General features: G+C 41.5%; 1 protein-coding gene across 9 annotated transcripts in view; it reads left to right on the plus strand.

Moving 5' to 3' along the window:
• The window catches only part of LOC6546377 (potassium voltage-gated channel protein Shab), a 56,711-nt gene that overhangs the window by 24,992 nt on the left and 13,381 nt on the right, over positions 1–18,338 (plus strand). For 7 of the 9 annotated variants that reach the window (XM_015158183.2, XM_015158179.2, XM_026977858.1 and 4 more), the window contains exons 3-5: positions 3,777–4,145; positions 4,222–5,638; positions 12,703–13,546. In XM_015158183.2, the coding sequence (XP_015013669.1) occupies positions 4,229–5,638; positions 12,703–13,546 (2,254 nt within the window). In that variant the 5' untranslated portion in view covers positions 3,777–4,145; positions 4,222–4,228. Of the gene's footprint in view, positions 1–3,776; positions 4,146–4,221; positions 5,639–12,702; positions 13,547–14,471; positions 14,565–16,002; positions 16,376–18,338 lie in introns of those variants that run through there. The other 2 variants (XM_015158182.2, XM_015158172.2) reach the window with 2 other exon arrangements.

An 18,338-nucleotide genomic window follows, 5' to 3' on the forward strand; every position in this document is an offset into this window, starting at 1 on the left:
TGCCATCGATTTTGGCCGAGGGATTCGGGATCCAGATGACGCCATGTCGGAATGCAGGACTTTGGGGCCATAAAGCCGCGTAATACCCAATAAAAACAATTAAGTTAATACACGAATGCCCCGGAAAGTGTGCTCTCCCAGTTTTGGCCCCTTAGCTAGCAGCCAAGTGCAGCAACGAAGTGAAAGTGAGAACAAGTACCCACCAACACATAGAGACCCCAAATGTTAGCCAAGGCCAAGTCAAGTTGGTCAAGAGGCAGAGTAAGAAGCAGCAGCAGCAGCAGTAGAATCAGCTTGCATGCCAATGGCCAATAAGTCGCCGTGGCACGCAAAAGAAAGCCCCAAAAAGTGCGGGGAAAAGTCAGAGGAAAGCGGCGAACACAATTAGAGTAACTTGCTTAAATTTACAGAAAATGGAAAGTACGCTACGGAGACGTGAGAGCTGCTTTCACACTAACTTTGTTTGAGCGCTCCTCGCACATTTCTGTTAGCCAAATAAAATTAGAACACGACACTGAGAGAAATAATGCAAGAAGCAAGCACTACACTAATTGCTAAGTTTTTAATCTTCAGTGTGACCAGCATCCACAGATTCCACTGTGTGACCTTGCCTTACTCAGAGCAGCAACTTTTAGGTTATTTTCTAAAACTTAACTAAAGTGACTTTGTGCTCATCTGGGCCTTTAAGTAAACTGTACATTTCGCGCTATGCAGGCTGCGGTCAGCTACTGGCGGATGTGGTTGTGGCCGGAAGTCGATGGCGTCGAATTGGGGAAGACCCGCCAGCAAAAGGAAGTCGGTTACACCGACACAGATAGAAAACGGCCCGAGTGTTGAGGTTGCCGCTGACGCACTCTGAAGAGACGCCCTTCGCGGCCCTTGCAGAGCATTTAAAAATAAATGCACTTGACTTGCAAAATGCTTGCACCAAACAAAACAAAATGGCACCCATAAATTTAGACAATGGCAATGGCGACGCTGGAGAGTCGGCAATAAATGTTTGCCACTCGCAAGCGGAACAGCAATTGGCATAAGAAGAGCTACGGTCTGGGCCACATTGACACGCTTTCTGTACATATTTGTATTGCCTTGTTGTTGCCGCGGGCCTTAAATTTAGTTTTGTTTCAGTTTTAGTTTTAGTTTCGTCCTGGCGATTTTTCACCCCTTTCCCTTGCCGGCGAAAACAGGAAGCATTCCGCCATGCAATATGCAAATGGAAAAGCTTGGACTCTTGCTTGCTTTTAGCACTTAAGTGGGTTTTTGGCATTTTATGCAATGTATCTTGTCAAAGCGGGGAGTTCGCTAAAAAGGGAAATCCTTAGTGCCCGCAGCTCTACATATTCATTCTTGATCAGATGCATTGATGTCTGCCAAGGCTAACTATTGGACAAGCCCAAATTCGAATTGTGCAGGTTTTATAAGTACACATTTTTAAAATAAACTTTTATTTTTTATATTTTTCTAATCATACTTCTTCATTATTCAGATATTTCACTCAGCTTCCTCGAAATTGATTACCTCTCCTCCTTTGAATTTTAAATTTTCAATCAGTCAGCTCCCCTCAAATTTCCCTTAGTAACCAAAGTTTCTAATTATTTTCGCTGATGTTTGCTCAACATTTTTCAATTAGCGTCAACAAAGCAAAGAAATCATTAATCACACATGAGACTGCTCAGACTTTCAGCCCTGTCATGAAATTCAGCCAGCAACTTTATAATGTCCCCACGGCTATATGGCTGTTGTTTTAGCCCAGTTTAGTAACCCGAGTAGCCCTCTTCCGTTTCCCAAATGTCTGGGAAGAGTCAAGGCTGCTCGGCGATGGACAATGTCAAACCATTTGAGGGCAATTAAGGCCATTTTGTAATGTTCTGCATACGTGTTTAGCAAATTATGTTTGCAGATTTATGGGCTTCACTAAATGTGGGTGGGCGTGTGAGTGGGCGCTGCCATAAATTTTAGCAGCCATTATCTGGCCGAGTTTTTATGACAAGGCCAGAAGCAGTCAAAAGAAATGGCTTTCGCCCTCTCACACGCTTTTGACCAACTTTCGCTGGAACAACGAAAAGGTCTCACCTCATTAAAATGGGAAATTAATTGCATTCTGCCGTGGCCTCAAGGCAATTCAACAGGTTCCAAGGTGAAGTTGCCCACTTCCCACTCACACACACTTGAGCCCACATTCACAGATACCCACTCACACAATCAAGGAATTAATTGTCGAGCTGCGGGGCTAACATGTTGCATGCATCCTTTGCAAAAAACACAGCAGAAATATAAAAGCCAGCTGAAACAAGAGCTGAGAGTTTGCATGCAGTTTAGTTTCATTTTGCGCCAGAAATAATTGCAATAAAAATGAGGAAAACTTTTGCTTTTCGTCTGCACGCGATTAAAATGAATGGAAAATTCAAGCAGTGCCAGCGAAAGCTTTCCATTTAATCAAAAAGTGTGACTCTACACGCCATTAGTACCCGTTGGATAACGCAGATTGCTGTAAACTATGATAATATATGATTATTATAGGCGAATTATAGCTCATAAAAATACACTTATATTGAACCTTACCAAATAAATTGTACTCTTATGTAAAGGCTTCTGGAATAGCTCCGAAATTTTTGATGTGTGCATTCCTGCCGCCAATTTCATCATATCCGGCTGGAAAGCAAGGCATTACCCTTCAACTCAAACTCGCCAGAAATGTTGTCAAAAATGTGACTGCTCGAGCTTTGGCGTTGCCATTCGCAATTACGTAACTCCCAGCACAAGTGGGCACTCGGAGAAGTAGCTAATAAACAACAATTTAGTCGGACTAAAATGCAACAAAACTATATAATTTGCGTCGCAGTCATAACTCGCGAACTCTGACCCCAGGCACGCGAGGTGAAAGGGCAGTGAGAGTGACAGGTGGCGCACAAATCAGCAATCTGCATGCGAATGGGTATTCACGTGGGCCAGAATGTGAATATGTGAATACGAATGCGGGAATGAATACGAAATGAAGACGTTCGAAAGGACCGTCGTTGGAGGTCAGTTAACATTTTCCAGGGCACTACGCATGGGGCAATCCATTTGAAAAATTCGCGGACTGTTAGGCATATTACTTGCCATTTCCGGCGGGGCGTAAAAATTCAAATTTGATTGCAATGCGGCAGCAACTGAATCATAGGGCTAAAATCTGGGCAAAGGCCAAATATGCAAAGGAAACCAAAAATAGGCATTTAAATGCAAAGGCTAATAAATAAGAGAAAGCGGCCTCGATTTTTGTGGCGCGCGATTTACCAGCAATTGCATTCATTTGCATACGCAATTAGCGATAATTGCCCCCAAATGTATGCTACAAAAAGGGTCGGTGGAAATGGAAGGGAAAGGGAGCCAGAGGAAAAGCCCTATCCAGCGATTGGTTTGCTATCTTATCAGTTGTCCGCAACTATTGATTCATTACCCGAAGGCACAGTGGGCGTGGCAGCTTTAAGTAGCCTGATTGAATATGTGGGTTCGACAACAGTGATTCATGGGTTAAGTGAATGGGGTGACCTCAAAATTGAAATTTTATAGTGATGCATACTTTAGGTACATGCAAAAAAATAAATAGTTTCTGATGTATTTGAATCTTGACGATATATGCGCACTGTGCTTGTGTTTGATTACACGGCACTCATAATTGCGGTGCTCGGAATTTACGCGGCTTATCAGCCACCGATATGCGGTTAGATATAATTGCTTTGCAATAAGCGACCTTTACTGATTGCCTTCCCCTTATCTCTGGTCATAAATTGCAGCTATTGCCCCACAAAATGCTGCCAAACCACGCCTGAGCCTCAATCTCAATCTCAACCTGAACTAGGGCCAGTACCAGAACACAACTGTGATCATAGACATAACAACGATAGTGGTGCCGTAGGAAAGCCATTGGAAACCAGGAGAACCAGAGTCACAGCCAAAGATGAGGGAATCCGGGGACACAGCCAGCAGCCTGCCAGACCGCAATTGAGCGATTTATAGATCCGCAGATAATACCGGGACCGGAAATCCAAATCAATTTCCCCGGCGATAGCAATCGGCAGAGGAAAAGGAGCAGGACATCGGCCAACAGAGCAGCACATTCGCCAAAAGGAGGCTGTAATGACGACAATTGACGCGATGTAGCGGTGAGTACCAAAATTTCATTTTAAATTCCTCCACCTTTGTTTCCAAGGATAACAAATCTCCGTTCTCCCATTGCAGCAGACTTATGGTCGGCGAACGCGACAGGGACCGTGAGGCGGTACGCTGGGCAACGGGTGAATCGACACCGCTTCAAACCAATAATGGAGTATTACAAATGGTCGGGCAATTGCAATGTGGACAGGCTGCTGGCCAGCAACAGCAACAGCAACAAGCGACTCAGCAACAGCAACACTCGAAGCAGCAGCAGCAGCAGCAGCAACAGCAACAACAGCAGCAACTGCAACTCAAGCAGCAGCAGCAACAAGACATCCTGTATCAGCAACATAACGAGGCAGTTGCAATTGCACGCGGACTGCAGGCTGCAACACCTGCCGACATCGGCGATAATCAGCCGTACTACGATACAAGCGGTAATGTCGATTGGGAGCGGGCGATGGGAACCGGTGGAGCTGGTGCATATGGTGGCATCGGCATCGGATCTATACCAGCAGCTGGCGGTGCTGCTTATCACCTTGGGCCAGCTAATCCCGCAGGCCTCGTTTCTCGTCACCTGGATTACACTGATGGCGGCCACCTTGCTGGCCCATCCGCCGGTCTTCCTGCTGGTGCTGTGGGATCAGGAGCAGGAGCGGGTGCGGGTACGGGAGCGGGAGCGGGAGCATCAGTCACGGGATCAGGATCAGGATCAGGAGCAGGGCCAGGAACAGGAACTGGAGCCGGATCTGGATCGGGCAGTGGAGCAGCAGGCAAGGAAGTTCGCTACGCCCCATTCCCAGTCGCATCACCAACGCACTCGATTCCCACAACCTCCCAGCAGATCGTTGGCAGCGTCGGTGGCGGGGGCGTCGGTGGTGCCAGCAGCCAGTCGATTTCGGGCGGTGTACCCACCCACAGCCAGAGCAACACCACCGGCGCCCTGCAGCGGACACATTCCAGATCCATGTCCTCCATACCGCCGCCCGAGCCGTTCATGATAGCCCAGTCGAAGGCGGTCAACAGCCGCGTGTCCATCAACGTGGGCGGGGTGAGGCACGAGGTCCTGTGGAGGACGCTGGAGCGGCTGCCCCACACGCGACTCGGGCGGCTGAGGGAGTGCACCACCCACGAGGCCATCGTGGAGCTGTGCGACGACTACTCGCTGGCGGACAACGAGTACTTCTTCGACCGACATCCGAAGAGCTTCAGCTCCATCCTGAACTTCTATCGCACCGGCAAGCTGCACATCGTCGACGAGATGTGCGTGCTCGCGTTTAGTGATGACCTGGAGTACTGGGGCGTCGACGAACTGTACCTGGAGTCCTGCTGCCAGCACAAGTACCACCAGCGCAAGGAGAACGTCCACGAGGAGATGCGCAAGGAGGCCGAGTCCCTGCGGCAGCGCGACGAGGAGGAGTTCGGCGAAGGTAAATGCGCCGAGTACCAGAAGTATCTGTGGGAGCTCCTGGAGAAGCCCAACACCAGTTTCGCCGCCCGGGTAAGTCCAGTCGGTTGCCCCGACCTTAAGGTAGTCTATAGTGTCCTAACTCCAGTACCCTAAATAAAGCACTGAGAAAAAAGATTCAGCTTTTCTGTAAAAGGTATTTCACCTTAGCTAAATTTATAAATTTATTATTAACATGATGTTGTTGAATCATCTTTTTTCTCTGTGCCCTCCCAAATTCCTCTTAACGATACCCAAAGATTCTCATAGATGTGTTCGTATTGTGTTTCTAACCGTTGAACTGTGAACCGTGTCAATGTCAAGCGTAAGAAACCCTATTAAGTTCGATAACCAAATCCCGGAAATCCCCTCCACCAACTTCTCTTCAAACTTTTGAGTTCTTGATTACCTCTTGAGTTACTCTTATGTAGTTGAACTTTGGTTCTGTGCAAAGTCACTATTATTTTTACACTATCGCCAGCTCTTGCACTTTGTAATATAACTCAGCCGTCGAGCAGATCTGAGTACTATATAGTGTAAGGATAACAGCAACATATCTATCTCTATATCTCTATCAAATACCCACTCTCAATGCTGTAAAAATCTGCCAATTCATCACTTGCTTTTGCGATTCAATCCGATATGCTTGCACTCCGAAAGAATATATACTCGATACCTTTATCGTTACTCGTTACTGGTTACTCGCTACTCGATCGAATGTCCTCCAGTTATCTGTACCATAAGATATGATATCGCCTAACTACTATATATTCCGCTGCTTAGCGCGCAGATCCCCTGGGATCCACATCGGTGTTGTATATACGGCTGATCTCATGTGTAAATTCCATATCGAAGTGCTTCCAGCTTTTGTGTCATGTATCGTACAGATCGGACAGGACAGTAGTCTTCCTCCATCGAACGGAACTTGGAAGTCGCCAGAGATCTGAGAGGAGTAACCTCCAAAAAAGGAAATAATATAACGGAGGATGAAGAGTTTACGGCACCATTTAAATTGAGTTTCCTTCAGTTAACCCCTTAATTTCTGCTTTCGCCTAACCAATCCCACACCCTCTTCTAGAATAAGATGCATACTATGTTTTAGTTTGAGCTTAAGTTCTAGTTGGAGTATTAGTAATCGGAACACGCGACGACACCCAGAGAGTTCAAATTAGCCCAAAGGTCAAGCCAGTACTGATCGAGCAATCGAAACTGCCCAAAATTGTTTACTAATCGTTTCTCTAATCCAGTCTTTTTTACATCACACACAGTATAATTGCGAAATTGACAAGCCCTGTATACATACAACTATATATAAACTATTTATATCTACTCTGAATATTATTAATACGTATATCTCTTAATTGTTGATGATGATGGTGAAGTAATCTCTCTCTGTTTATCTCTAATGTTCTCCCCAAATCCCCCAAACACCCCACTGTAACCATGTTTGGGAATGGGCAATAAGCGATATGACCAGGCGGCAGGTGTGCTGTAGAAATCCTCGAAAATATTGTAACGAGAAAGGACTCTGGGGAGAAGTGGCCAAAAAGGTGTTGTAATACATTTCCATTTTCCATGTGCTAGGGGGAGAATTCGATTAGGATTCGGATCAGATCAGAATTTTCGGGCGGACCCAGGGTCCCTCATTCTGGCTGGCCTTGTACCACGTATATGTATATATATACCCCTTGATTAGCTTTAAAGACCCGGGCACACAACCACACACATCTATAAATATCACCATTGAAACACTCACTCAAAACGATCTCAGTTTGGCTTCAGCTTGTATTATACAGCCGATTATTTGCCTCGATCTGTTACTTTAGCTTTGGCTTTAACCAATGATATTGGTGGGAGAATGGAAATAATTACAACATATTTGGGTGCATCTCCTATAATTTTTCATTCGATTATGAGTTCCTTTTTTATTTGAATTATGTACTTTTTATTTTGAAACTCATTTAGGTTTACCATTTTTAATTTCTTTTTATTTAATTAATTATATGGAATGTATTCTCAGTGTCTGAAACCTTATTTGGATTTTTGCGAGAATGTAACCATTCCATATAAATTATTATTTCAATTTTAAACTTTTCTGTTCCATTTAAAAGGTAATGAAAAATTTCCAGAGCCCTTTGCAGTTGTACTTTTATCGTATTTTTATTTATGTTTTTTCTTCAATAACTAACTCGATTTTCTGTCAGAGAGAAAGAAGAAACTAACAACGTTTTTAGTTCTGTACTTTTTTGGTTTATTTTTAATACCACGCCTAAACACATCCTTTTTTCAACGAAATGATAAATATGAGAACCAACAAATCTAGCTCTTATCTAATACCAAAAGCAGTTAGAAACCTCAGTTGATATCTTCGCCTCGTTGAAAGCGACAAACAACTCAGCAAGAAACCAAAGCGCGCTCACAAGACAAACAAGAAACAGAAAATACGCAAAAAATACTCCAAAAATATTCAATAGTGTTTATTTTATTTGTTCTTACACCAAAATAAAAAAAACAACAATAACGAAATTGGAAAAATATGATATCCAAATTGTTGTTAAGTTGTTTGCCTTTTGTGTTGGTATTTTCCTTTCCATTGGCGATGATATATATAATACATATATGTATGTCGTTTATAAACCCTCGTATTCTTTTCCTATATATTTGATGTCATGTTGTAATCTCGTGTGTATTGCATAAGGAAGAAATTTATTTAACTCTCGTTGTTATTGTGTTTTAACCTAATTCCTTCGTAAACATTGGACCTTGAGTACCTAAAATATCCGACACTCGAACATATACACAAAACACTTACACACACACAAATGTATTTACTTTTAGAGACGTCTACGGTGCCTTCGAAGTTTTAGTCCCCTCTTTAAATTAGCATCAAATCGAATAACTCTATTCCAATATCCCCAAAGGGTACTACATGTAAAATTCATCGTCTCTGTTCGGTTTTGAGTTTTAGTTTAGCCTTTTGATTTCGGTATACGAAACCCGTAACCAAACTATATATCGATCGAACGAAATCTCCTACTTGAAATATTAACCCACCAAATTTGCTGCATTTGAATGCCACTAGTATAGAATTTCGTAGTCGATTCGTACTGAATTCTATAGCCGTTTGTATCGAATTTTGTTTGTTTTTTAGTGAGTCGAACAAAGTATGCGAACCAACTCATGCACCCACCGAAAACCACCCACGCCCACTTCCCACACCCCTGATAAACCCCAACAAACCACCGAAAAACCGAAAACCAAAACCACAAAACGTACAACCCGTAAAAAAAATGAAAAAAAAAACACTCCACGTGAACCAAATGCAAACCTGATCAAATATTTTAGCCGGAACTTAGTTCCCATCGACACACAGATACACACACTCACACTACTACACTCGAACACTGAGCAAAAACACTTAAAGTTTTGCACTCCCCTATTTTGAATTAAAATTGAATGTGATTTTTAGTTCTGGTATTCAACTGACGTGAAGTTTACCCTTTTTGATCTAGATTTAGTTTGGATTGTACAGCGATTGCGATGAGTGCCCTATGTAAACCTTTGTATATTTGTATATTATCCTTATATTTATATATTTAAGTCGAAGCTCTTTTGTCCCGATTTTCTTGTCGCATGAATTGTTTTTTGACTGTATATTGTCCTTATTTTCCACAACACCTCAGCTCATCACCTCTTTTTCACTGTTCACCTGTTACCTATCTCCTCAATTTGCTTCGACCCTGAGATCTTGCTCTGTAATCCATCGACCTTCCATTACTTGTAATTCAAGTGGATTTCAGCCTGGTTCAGGGAAGTTAATTCAAATTTGTTATCCTTTTTCATGCAGTTGCAAAGGTTTAGTTTTCCTGTAAAGAAGCGAGCCTATAAAATATAACAATAGGAATAAAAAGAACCAAATAACTTTACATAACGTTTATATAACGTTTGGATATTCAACGTTATCCGCCTAATTAATATTCGTATTTTTGTAATATAATAACTTACACTTTTTCACGTACTTTGAACCAATCACCTCGCAAATTTCAAAAAAGGCAACAGTTTGTCAAGAAAATGTATATATTATTTAAAGTTTAAACTTTGCAAAGTATCTATAAGGCTCGGATCACCGACTTTCAGCTTAATTTATCGCTATATATACATATATATTTTGATTTTTACATATTACGGCTCTGTTGTCAGCGGCTTTATAGAGAGAACTTTGATTTTTGTAGGCCTCAAGCAGCAGAAACCGCTTTAGACAACTTGCTACGCTTTGAACTTTGTAGTTGTTGTGAGTTTAGTGCATATTCAGTTACGTTTCAATGTTTTTTTCCGGAGACTGTGATCAAGTAAGCCAGCTAGGAGTATTGCGACATCATGTTTAGTTTTCAACCCAGCGAAACCTATCCATACCCCGAAAACCCCCAACCACCTTCATGACTGAGCAGCAATGGTAGCAGTTCCAAAATCCAAAACTACAGTATGCCAAAGTGATAATTCGCACACAAACTTTTTTGTTTACGAAACTCAACTCCAATGCATTCTGTTCAATCGAAAGCGAAATAAGAATCGAAAGTAAATTTGTTTGTATAGCCTCACCACCATCTCAAGTAGATTGTTGAAACCCTCGCCCCTCGCCCCTCGCCCTCGCCCCGCCCGCCCTGCCCCACCCGCTCAATCCCGAATCCCCCGAAACTATGGAAATTTAATTAACTTTCCCGAAGTTTGACGGTCCAAGACCAAGACCACTTCAATGCAAGAACATCGCCCTCTAACTCTATGAACCCATCTGTATGTCTAAGCCCTCTTTTTCTCTATTTCTAAGTCCCCTCGCGTGCCCTCTCGCACTTGTATCTATCTGTAACTATAGTATCTAGTATCTGTACTTTGACTTTATTCCACTCCTCCTTCTATTTCTCATCGTTGCTAACTAGCACCATCAAAATGTATCCTCTCGTTTTTGGTTTATTTTCGGTTTAGTTGGTTTGTGTATCCTTTAGTGCGTTTTGTTTATCCTTACGTAATGACTCCTTCTTGACTATGTATCTTTTGTCTAATAACTGCATAATCTGTATCTTTAACTTTTGTATCTATACGTAGCAAGCCATAAGCCATAAATAGAGAAGTCAGCTCATCCAACGAAGCAGAACTATGAAATTCAGCTTGCCCCATCCAAAAACCCCAAGTCCAAAGTCCATGATCCATGATCCATGATCCATGATCCATGCTCCTATTCCGAACCCAATCCAATTCCGAAACCAGAACTGCGTGGTTGCGTACAGTGGCCTACTATGGTAGATCTGGACACTCACAGAAGAGTTATCTATGCATTCCACTTTGGGGGCGTGGCATGTCCAAGATGTTCAACCAATCTCTCACTCTCTCTCTCTCTCTCTCTCTCTATCTCTATATCTATCTCTTACCCCCTCTCGACTGTCAGTCACACGCACACCCAACATTCCACCCAACACTCAGCCCTCCCCCATTCCACATGAATCCCGATTCAGTTTCGGAATAAGTACGAAGCCATGCGGCTTAATGCGGCAATGGCAGTCCATCTGGCATTGAAATCGCAATTGAAATTCTGCATTTCTGACAGGCCTCCTGTGCCCCGAAAATCCATTTTCTCCCCCGTTCCGAACACTTCAATCTCTGCAATTGGCAGTTTTTGGTAAATTAAATGTATTATTTAGAGACAAGCAATTAAAATGGTTTAAGTGTGTTTGTTTACAAAGAGAAATCCGTCCAACAGGCCGAAAAATAAATGCATAATTTCACGGCGTATTTGTGTTTCCGTGACAGATGCAATTATTTGATGGCCGACCGGCGATTTATAGTTTCTAATTTAATTTCGTTTGATTTGATTTGGAATCCCTATCTCGTAATTGTAATTCCTAGCTCGTTTGGTACGAAAGTTATGCATTTGAATTTGAATTAGATTTGGATTTCTTCCTTTGTCATTTGCTAGAAAAATCATGAATTTGAACCACTTTAGTTAACCAAACATTATTTTCCAAGAGAAAACAAGTCAAACCCAAAACAAATACACAAACAGCGAAGAGCGTAATTTCGGTGATTTCTGAGGATTATACCATGTAGAATATATTCAAAATAAGGTTATTATATAACAATTATGTCGACTGCAGACCCCAAGGGTAGCGTCTCTTATTTAACGACGGAGTGCCCCCCCTGGTTCACCCTCATACCATAATAGAACCGATTAGACACACACACGTATAGCTGATAAGTATGTAGGTGTGTTATGTCCTTGTGTTGCGTCATGTGATCTGTCCCCACAACAAGAACTCACACTTACAGTTACCCACACCACAACTATTACCCGAACCACAACCACAACCACACGCACACCACCAACCACTAGCCACCGAACCACTAACCACAGAACCACCTCAACCACTTACACTCACACCTTCCAGAGAAAGAGTTGATCTAGACTAGAGACCCCGAAACTTCGAGACCTAGGATCAAAATAATACCCAACCCATGTTTTGCGTTTTTGTGTTTTCGTTTGTTGCCAACCTTTGATTTTGAGTTATGGTTTGATTTACGAAGAAGGATTCACGACGAATAAATATATACTTCACATATAGTACAGCAGCCTTTGAAAAGTACAAAGAACTGTTTAGGAAAGCCAACCAAGAACCCAAATAAAGCGTTACCCCTGCCCAATGAAACGATATAGTTACCACCAAAATTAACAGACCAAGTTTCGACTAACAATCCCCAGAAGAAGCTTAATTCGAGACCAGAACTCTAACAGAATGTCTACTTAACCCAATTAAAAAGCAGATAGTCATACAGAATCAAAGTTAACTCTCGTGGAGAGAACTCGCTGAACTTTGCTGATTGTTGTGACCGTGTTTTACAATTAATTGAAACCCAAAAAACCAAAACTAGATGTGTATAAAAGACAGACTTGATATGGAATGAACGTATCGTGTTATGTGCCTACCAAATATAAAAACAAAAAACCAAATATCAAATATCAAATACCTTACAAATACCTACTATTATCGTTGTGATTTGATTGCATTGAAATTGAATCGTTGCTGAATCATGGTCTCGACAAAGTCTCGATTGTTCTTTACCGTTCGCAGGTTATCGCAGTGATATCCATACTATTCATAGTCCTGTCTACCATAGCCCTGACGTTGAACACCCTACCACAACTACAACACATTGACAACGGTACACCACAGGATAATCCGCAATTGGCAATGGTTGAGGCCGTGTGTATCACGTGGTTCACTCTAGAGTACATACTTAGGTTTAGCGCCTCGCCGGACAAGTGGAAGTTCTTTAAGGGCGGCCTTAACATAATCGATCTATTGGCAATACTCCCATACTTTGTTTCGTTATTTCTATTGGAAACGAATAAGAATGCAACGGACCAGTTCCAGGATGTGCGTCGGGTGGTGCAGGTCTTTCGCATCATGCGCATCCTGCGAATCCTTAAGCTGGCCCGTCACTCAACGGGCCTGCAGTCGTTAGGCTTTACGCTGCGTAACTCGTATAAGGAACTCGGTCTACTAATGCTGTTCCTGGCCATGGGCGTTCTCATATTTTCTTCGCTGGCATATTTTGCCGAAAAGGATGAAAAGGATACAAAATTCGTTTCAATACCGGAAACATTTTGGTGGGCGGGTATTACAATGACAACTGTTGGCTACGGGGACATCTATCCCACAACTGCACTGGGAAAGGTTATTGGTACTGTGTGTTGCATATGCGGTGTTCTGGTAATCGCTTTGCCTATTCCCATCATCGTTAACAATTTTGCTGAATTTTATAAGAATCAGATGCGCCGCGAAAAGGCCCTCAAGCGTCGCGAGGCACTCGATCGTGCCAAGCGCGAGGGCAGCATTGTCTCCTTTCATCATATCAATCTGAAAGATGCCTTCGCCAAGTCCATGGATCTCATCGATGTGATTGTCGACACAGGTAAGATCCACCCCCTACCACTAGCTTTAAGGAATGTGCCTTGCTTATGTATCTACTAACACTAAACTAGCCGACTGAAGGGATCTGCTAAGTCGATCCTTACGCCTCATGCTATGCTTATTATCCTACAACTAACTCTAGTAACTACACAAAAATATATGATATGCCAAAGTTGATTGTACTTTTATTATACTATTATACCATTATAATGAGAGCTTAAAAGGATTTATAATTGTATCATATATTTTAGGTGTATCACCCAAGTCCCAAAAAATCCCACTCCTTTAAACTTTGCTTACTCTTGTGTAGTTTTGTGCGTTAGCTGTCTAAGTAATCATTTTAATATTTTTATACTTTTGGCATGGATTTCGGTTCCTGGCTTTTTCGCACTATCAGTTCAGATTGGTTTAACTTTCGTTCCGTTACCAAGCTGTATCTAAAATCCAGCCTAGAGGCGTGTAAATAGCAATCACAGAAGTCGGACGCAAGTCCTGCGACTGCTGAGCCGTAAGATGATAGAAATTGTTGAACCGTTGATTATTCCGAGCTCAGACCTACGTTCGAGTGATCAATTGTAAACTTGTTAAGAAATTTGAGTTACATTTAAGTTCCCTTAAGTAGACCTTAGACCCACCAAAACCCCTACAATACAGAAACACCCCCAGCGTCACACAATAATGGTCAATTAGGCAAATGCTTTTGTACTTATCGCATTAAGCGCGAAATTAGTGGGGTTTTCACTTGTACAAAGCACACACACCCCGAACCCCCGAAACCCCGTAAATCGACACCTCTGCTGTATAAAGCCGCGCGCCTAGAAGTAGGCAATGGAATCTCACGGCCCTTTAAAGCCGTCGAAAGCCCCGCTGAACAAGAACCCCGCAGCCCTAACCCTCTCAACCCTCCGAACTGTGTTTTATTTTAGGAAAGCAAACAAATGTCGTGCATCCGAAGGGTAAAAGACAAAGCAGCACCCCCAATATAGGCAGGCAGACCCTCGATGTGCAAAGCGCCCCAGGTGACTACATTGCGTATACGTAGCCTAGCCCACCTTTGCCACCCTACAAATCGTATTATTCAACTCTAATAAATGCCGTAGCCTTTGACAATCGCTTCCAATAATAATAGCCCATAGACACACGGATACGATACACAGATACACACACTCACACACGCGCCGACTACAGCTACACACTATTGTACCATAAGTATTCGCACACTCTCTCTCTCCCTCCCTCTGGAGTTCTCTCTTTTTCTCTTAGTGTATTTTGGTGTATTCAATAAGTTACAGTAATTTCATACATATTTAGCTTAGTGCAGGGAGAGATTCCACGCGGCTTCAGCTTTTCTTTTTAGCTTTCGCTAAGTGGAAGTTAGGTAGTTGCAGCTGTACAGGGATTTGATAAATTGAGACAGAAAAAATGTTGTATGACTTAATTTAAAATATACATTATTCTACTAGTATCAACTTATCACATGCAAGTTTAAAACATTGTAGGTGGTAAAGGTTGTTTTGCAATTAAAGTTCAAATAATAGCTAAAACATTATAACCATATACACATATAGTGACATATTTCATCTAAGTAGAATTGCAGTTATCTAGTAGTTTCAAACACATATTTTTACTTATTTTCAAGTAATGTAAAGTAGAAAATAAATATAAGATTTGATAACAATGGGTAATCAATCATTAACAGTATATAACAACCCGAAATGTTGCCCCGCACAGCTGCAATCCGAAGTATATATATAAAGCCCTGAGTCGTCCTGTATATATAGCCAAGGATCTAGTGATTAGCTGGCAATTGCTGTTGCAATTTGTTGCGTTGTTCGGTTTAAGTTTGCCTTCAGTTAAATTGAGTTTGCCTAATTGCTGACTTCAGTTGGACGTTTGCCCAGAATTGCGAATTATGATGATGACATTTTGCTACTCATTGCTTGATTCTTGTTTTGATTCCGCCACAACCATAGCAAATTTGAATGCTCAACATAGAGTTAACATTTCGAACTTAATTGATAATGTCAAATAGAAAAAAAAGAAATACAAATTATTATAAATACAACAAACATTTTTAGAAAATTTTCAAGTGCTGATTACATACAATTATATATAAAGCGAACACAAACACACATGAAACCATATGATGTATATGCTCATTCTCTTAGCCAAATGTAGTTGTAATTTAGCGAATCGAAGTCGTTATGGGACCTACATATGCCTAGAACTACTAGCCTCTAAATATCTACCTACAACGTGTTCTTTTCTCTGCTCTTCTTTTTCTACTTTCTGCTCACGACATTCTTTGAATTTTCCAACCATTTCGAAACCCAAACATTTTACACACACACACATACGATTTTTAAAAAATTGCAAAAAAAAAAAAAAAAAAAAAAACACACACACCAAATGAATTAAAAACGTTAATTAAATTAAATGCGGCTGATTTTGACCTAGGCGAGAAAAACACGCTGATAGAGGCGCCCCCGCCGCCCTCCTTTGGCACGCCCCGTCGCCGCGCCCTCTCCGCCAGAATCCAGGAGCTGAATCGCAGTTTGCTGGAGGAGCGGGACGCCCAGCAGCAGAACAGCTCCAGTGACAACGAAGACAGCCGCTAAAGCCGCCCTTGAATCACCACAAAAACCGCTGGCAAACCGCTGCAACCACAGCAACAACAACCCGAACCCAAAAAAAAAACAACCTACAACCATCTACACTAAGCGAAATTAGCTAAGAGAATGACAGGCGATTGTTATTGTATATGTAAATTAGTCGAGAGCAAATGCAATTTGTTACAAACACACCCTCAACACACACACACACACGTACACGAATCAATCACACATACACACACAAGAGTCCTAGACTTAAGCGAAAGTACTTCCAAAACAAACAAAAAGTGAACTAAATAACATTTGGTTAGCAGTTAGCCCAAATGCGTAGGCTTGCTTTAAAGCTTCGAATCAATCAGAAATCAAATGAATTGTGTACTTCCATTTTTGATTTATTTTCCAATTGAATGTTGTGATTAAATGTAACTGCTTTTAGGCGCCCCATACCCGCACACACACACACGCACACGAGACACTCACACTCATACAGACATGCTGTCACACAGTCGCTGCTGCTAAATAACCGTAATTATGCATTGCGCATACGCCACGTTGCCATAGTTCGTTTTCCTCTTATTTTAAAACTCAGCATAAGAGTTAGATGCGATAAGGGCCAATTGAATTATTTCTATTTTTGATGCATTATTTCCTGATTTATGTTACTAACTCTTACAGCATTCATATGTTTGTATTGTGTGTAAGAGCTAGCTGAAAAACAAAACAAAAGGCGTATGCTTCATCGTACTATCGTATATTGAAAGTTTTGCTAATGTCCATCAGCACTTGAAAATAAATCTAAAACAAATTGAAACGAAATGAAGACCCCCTCAAATTTGCTGATGTTCTTGGTTTTGAGTTACTTATTTTGATAACCGATTGCCTGGCCAGTTTATGCTATATCCATTTGGTTCCAACGCGAATTCGTCTGCAAGCAAAACTTTCAAGTACCCAAATGTGATTTGCAGCAGTAGTGGGTGTGGCAGCATGTGTGTGCCAAATATCTTCCAGGAATTACCATATTCCCCATGCAACCCAATCCAAAATGAGAAATGCTAACACAACACGCCATTCGAGAGCCGAACTCTGAAAATACAATCCGCGTAAGCACAATTTTGATTTAGTCTAAATCTTAGCGAATAACTAGGCCTAACCTCTTTGTAAACTCCAAGAAGGCATTTATCGAGCGCACTAGTCAAAAATAATTCCCTCCATGGACATAAAACACTTCAAGTGGTCACCATGGGGTAAACCAAATCGAAATCGATGACGAAATCGAAATAACCCAAGAGATGTGAATATCCATAACGAACAACAACAGAGCAAGCCTTATTTATGAACTTAGTTGTTGTAGCTGTGAGAGGGTAAGCTTAGTTTTTAATTTAGAGAGCGCATCAGCGATATATAGCGTGCATTAGGTATACCAAATGAAATATACTCGTTCCAAATGTAGAGACAGAAAACCTAGCAAACGATGGCGATACGTTCCTAAAAACGCATAAGCACAACGGAAAACAAAAGAACTTGCCTTATTTAAAGCAAATTGCTCCTAGTTTGCAGCCATATATAAATACTTTAAGATATAACAGGCCACACAACCGAAGCTGAAGTTTTGTTAAATTGTGAGCCCAAACATATATACCGATATAAATAAGCGAGCTGAGCAGTTCGAACCAAGTTATATACATATTGTATACAGATTTTGAAGCCCTTTTTTGTGTGTGATATTTGAACGATTACCTATGATTTGCCTTAAGTTCCACATAGTTCAAACATTTCTATCATTGCGCTCAAAGAAGCTAGAGTCCTTAAAAAACAATTATAAAATCGCAACCGGACTGACTTTCCAAAAAGCCTTTACGTGCCTTTTACTTAATATTTTTCCATTTCCTCTTGTTTTCCTACTAATAACCTTATTATATATGTGTGTGTGTCCTCGAACTTTCGTTTTCACATTATTAAAGCCTTTGTTACAAAATTAAATCCAATCTAACGCGCTGCATGCTCTTATCCTATGAACTAATCTATAGAAACTGTGTACGCTCTATTTATGCTCAAGCCATGTATGATCGATCAAGAACATACAGTGAATATGAATACTCACTTGTACCCGTACGCGTACTCGTACTCGTACTCGTAATCGTACTCGTATTCCTACTCGTACTCGTACTAACCCCAATGAAT

Source organism: Drosophila erecta, unplaced genomic scaffold, assembly GCF_003286155.1.
Source record: "Drosophila erecta strain 14021-0224.00,06,07 unplaced genomic scaffold, DereRS2 tig00000021-arrow-pilon, whole genome shotgun sequence".
In the NCBI taxonomy this organism is placed as follows: domain Eukaryota; kingdom Metazoa; phylum Arthropoda; class Insecta; order Diptera; family Drosophilidae; genus Drosophila; species Drosophila erecta.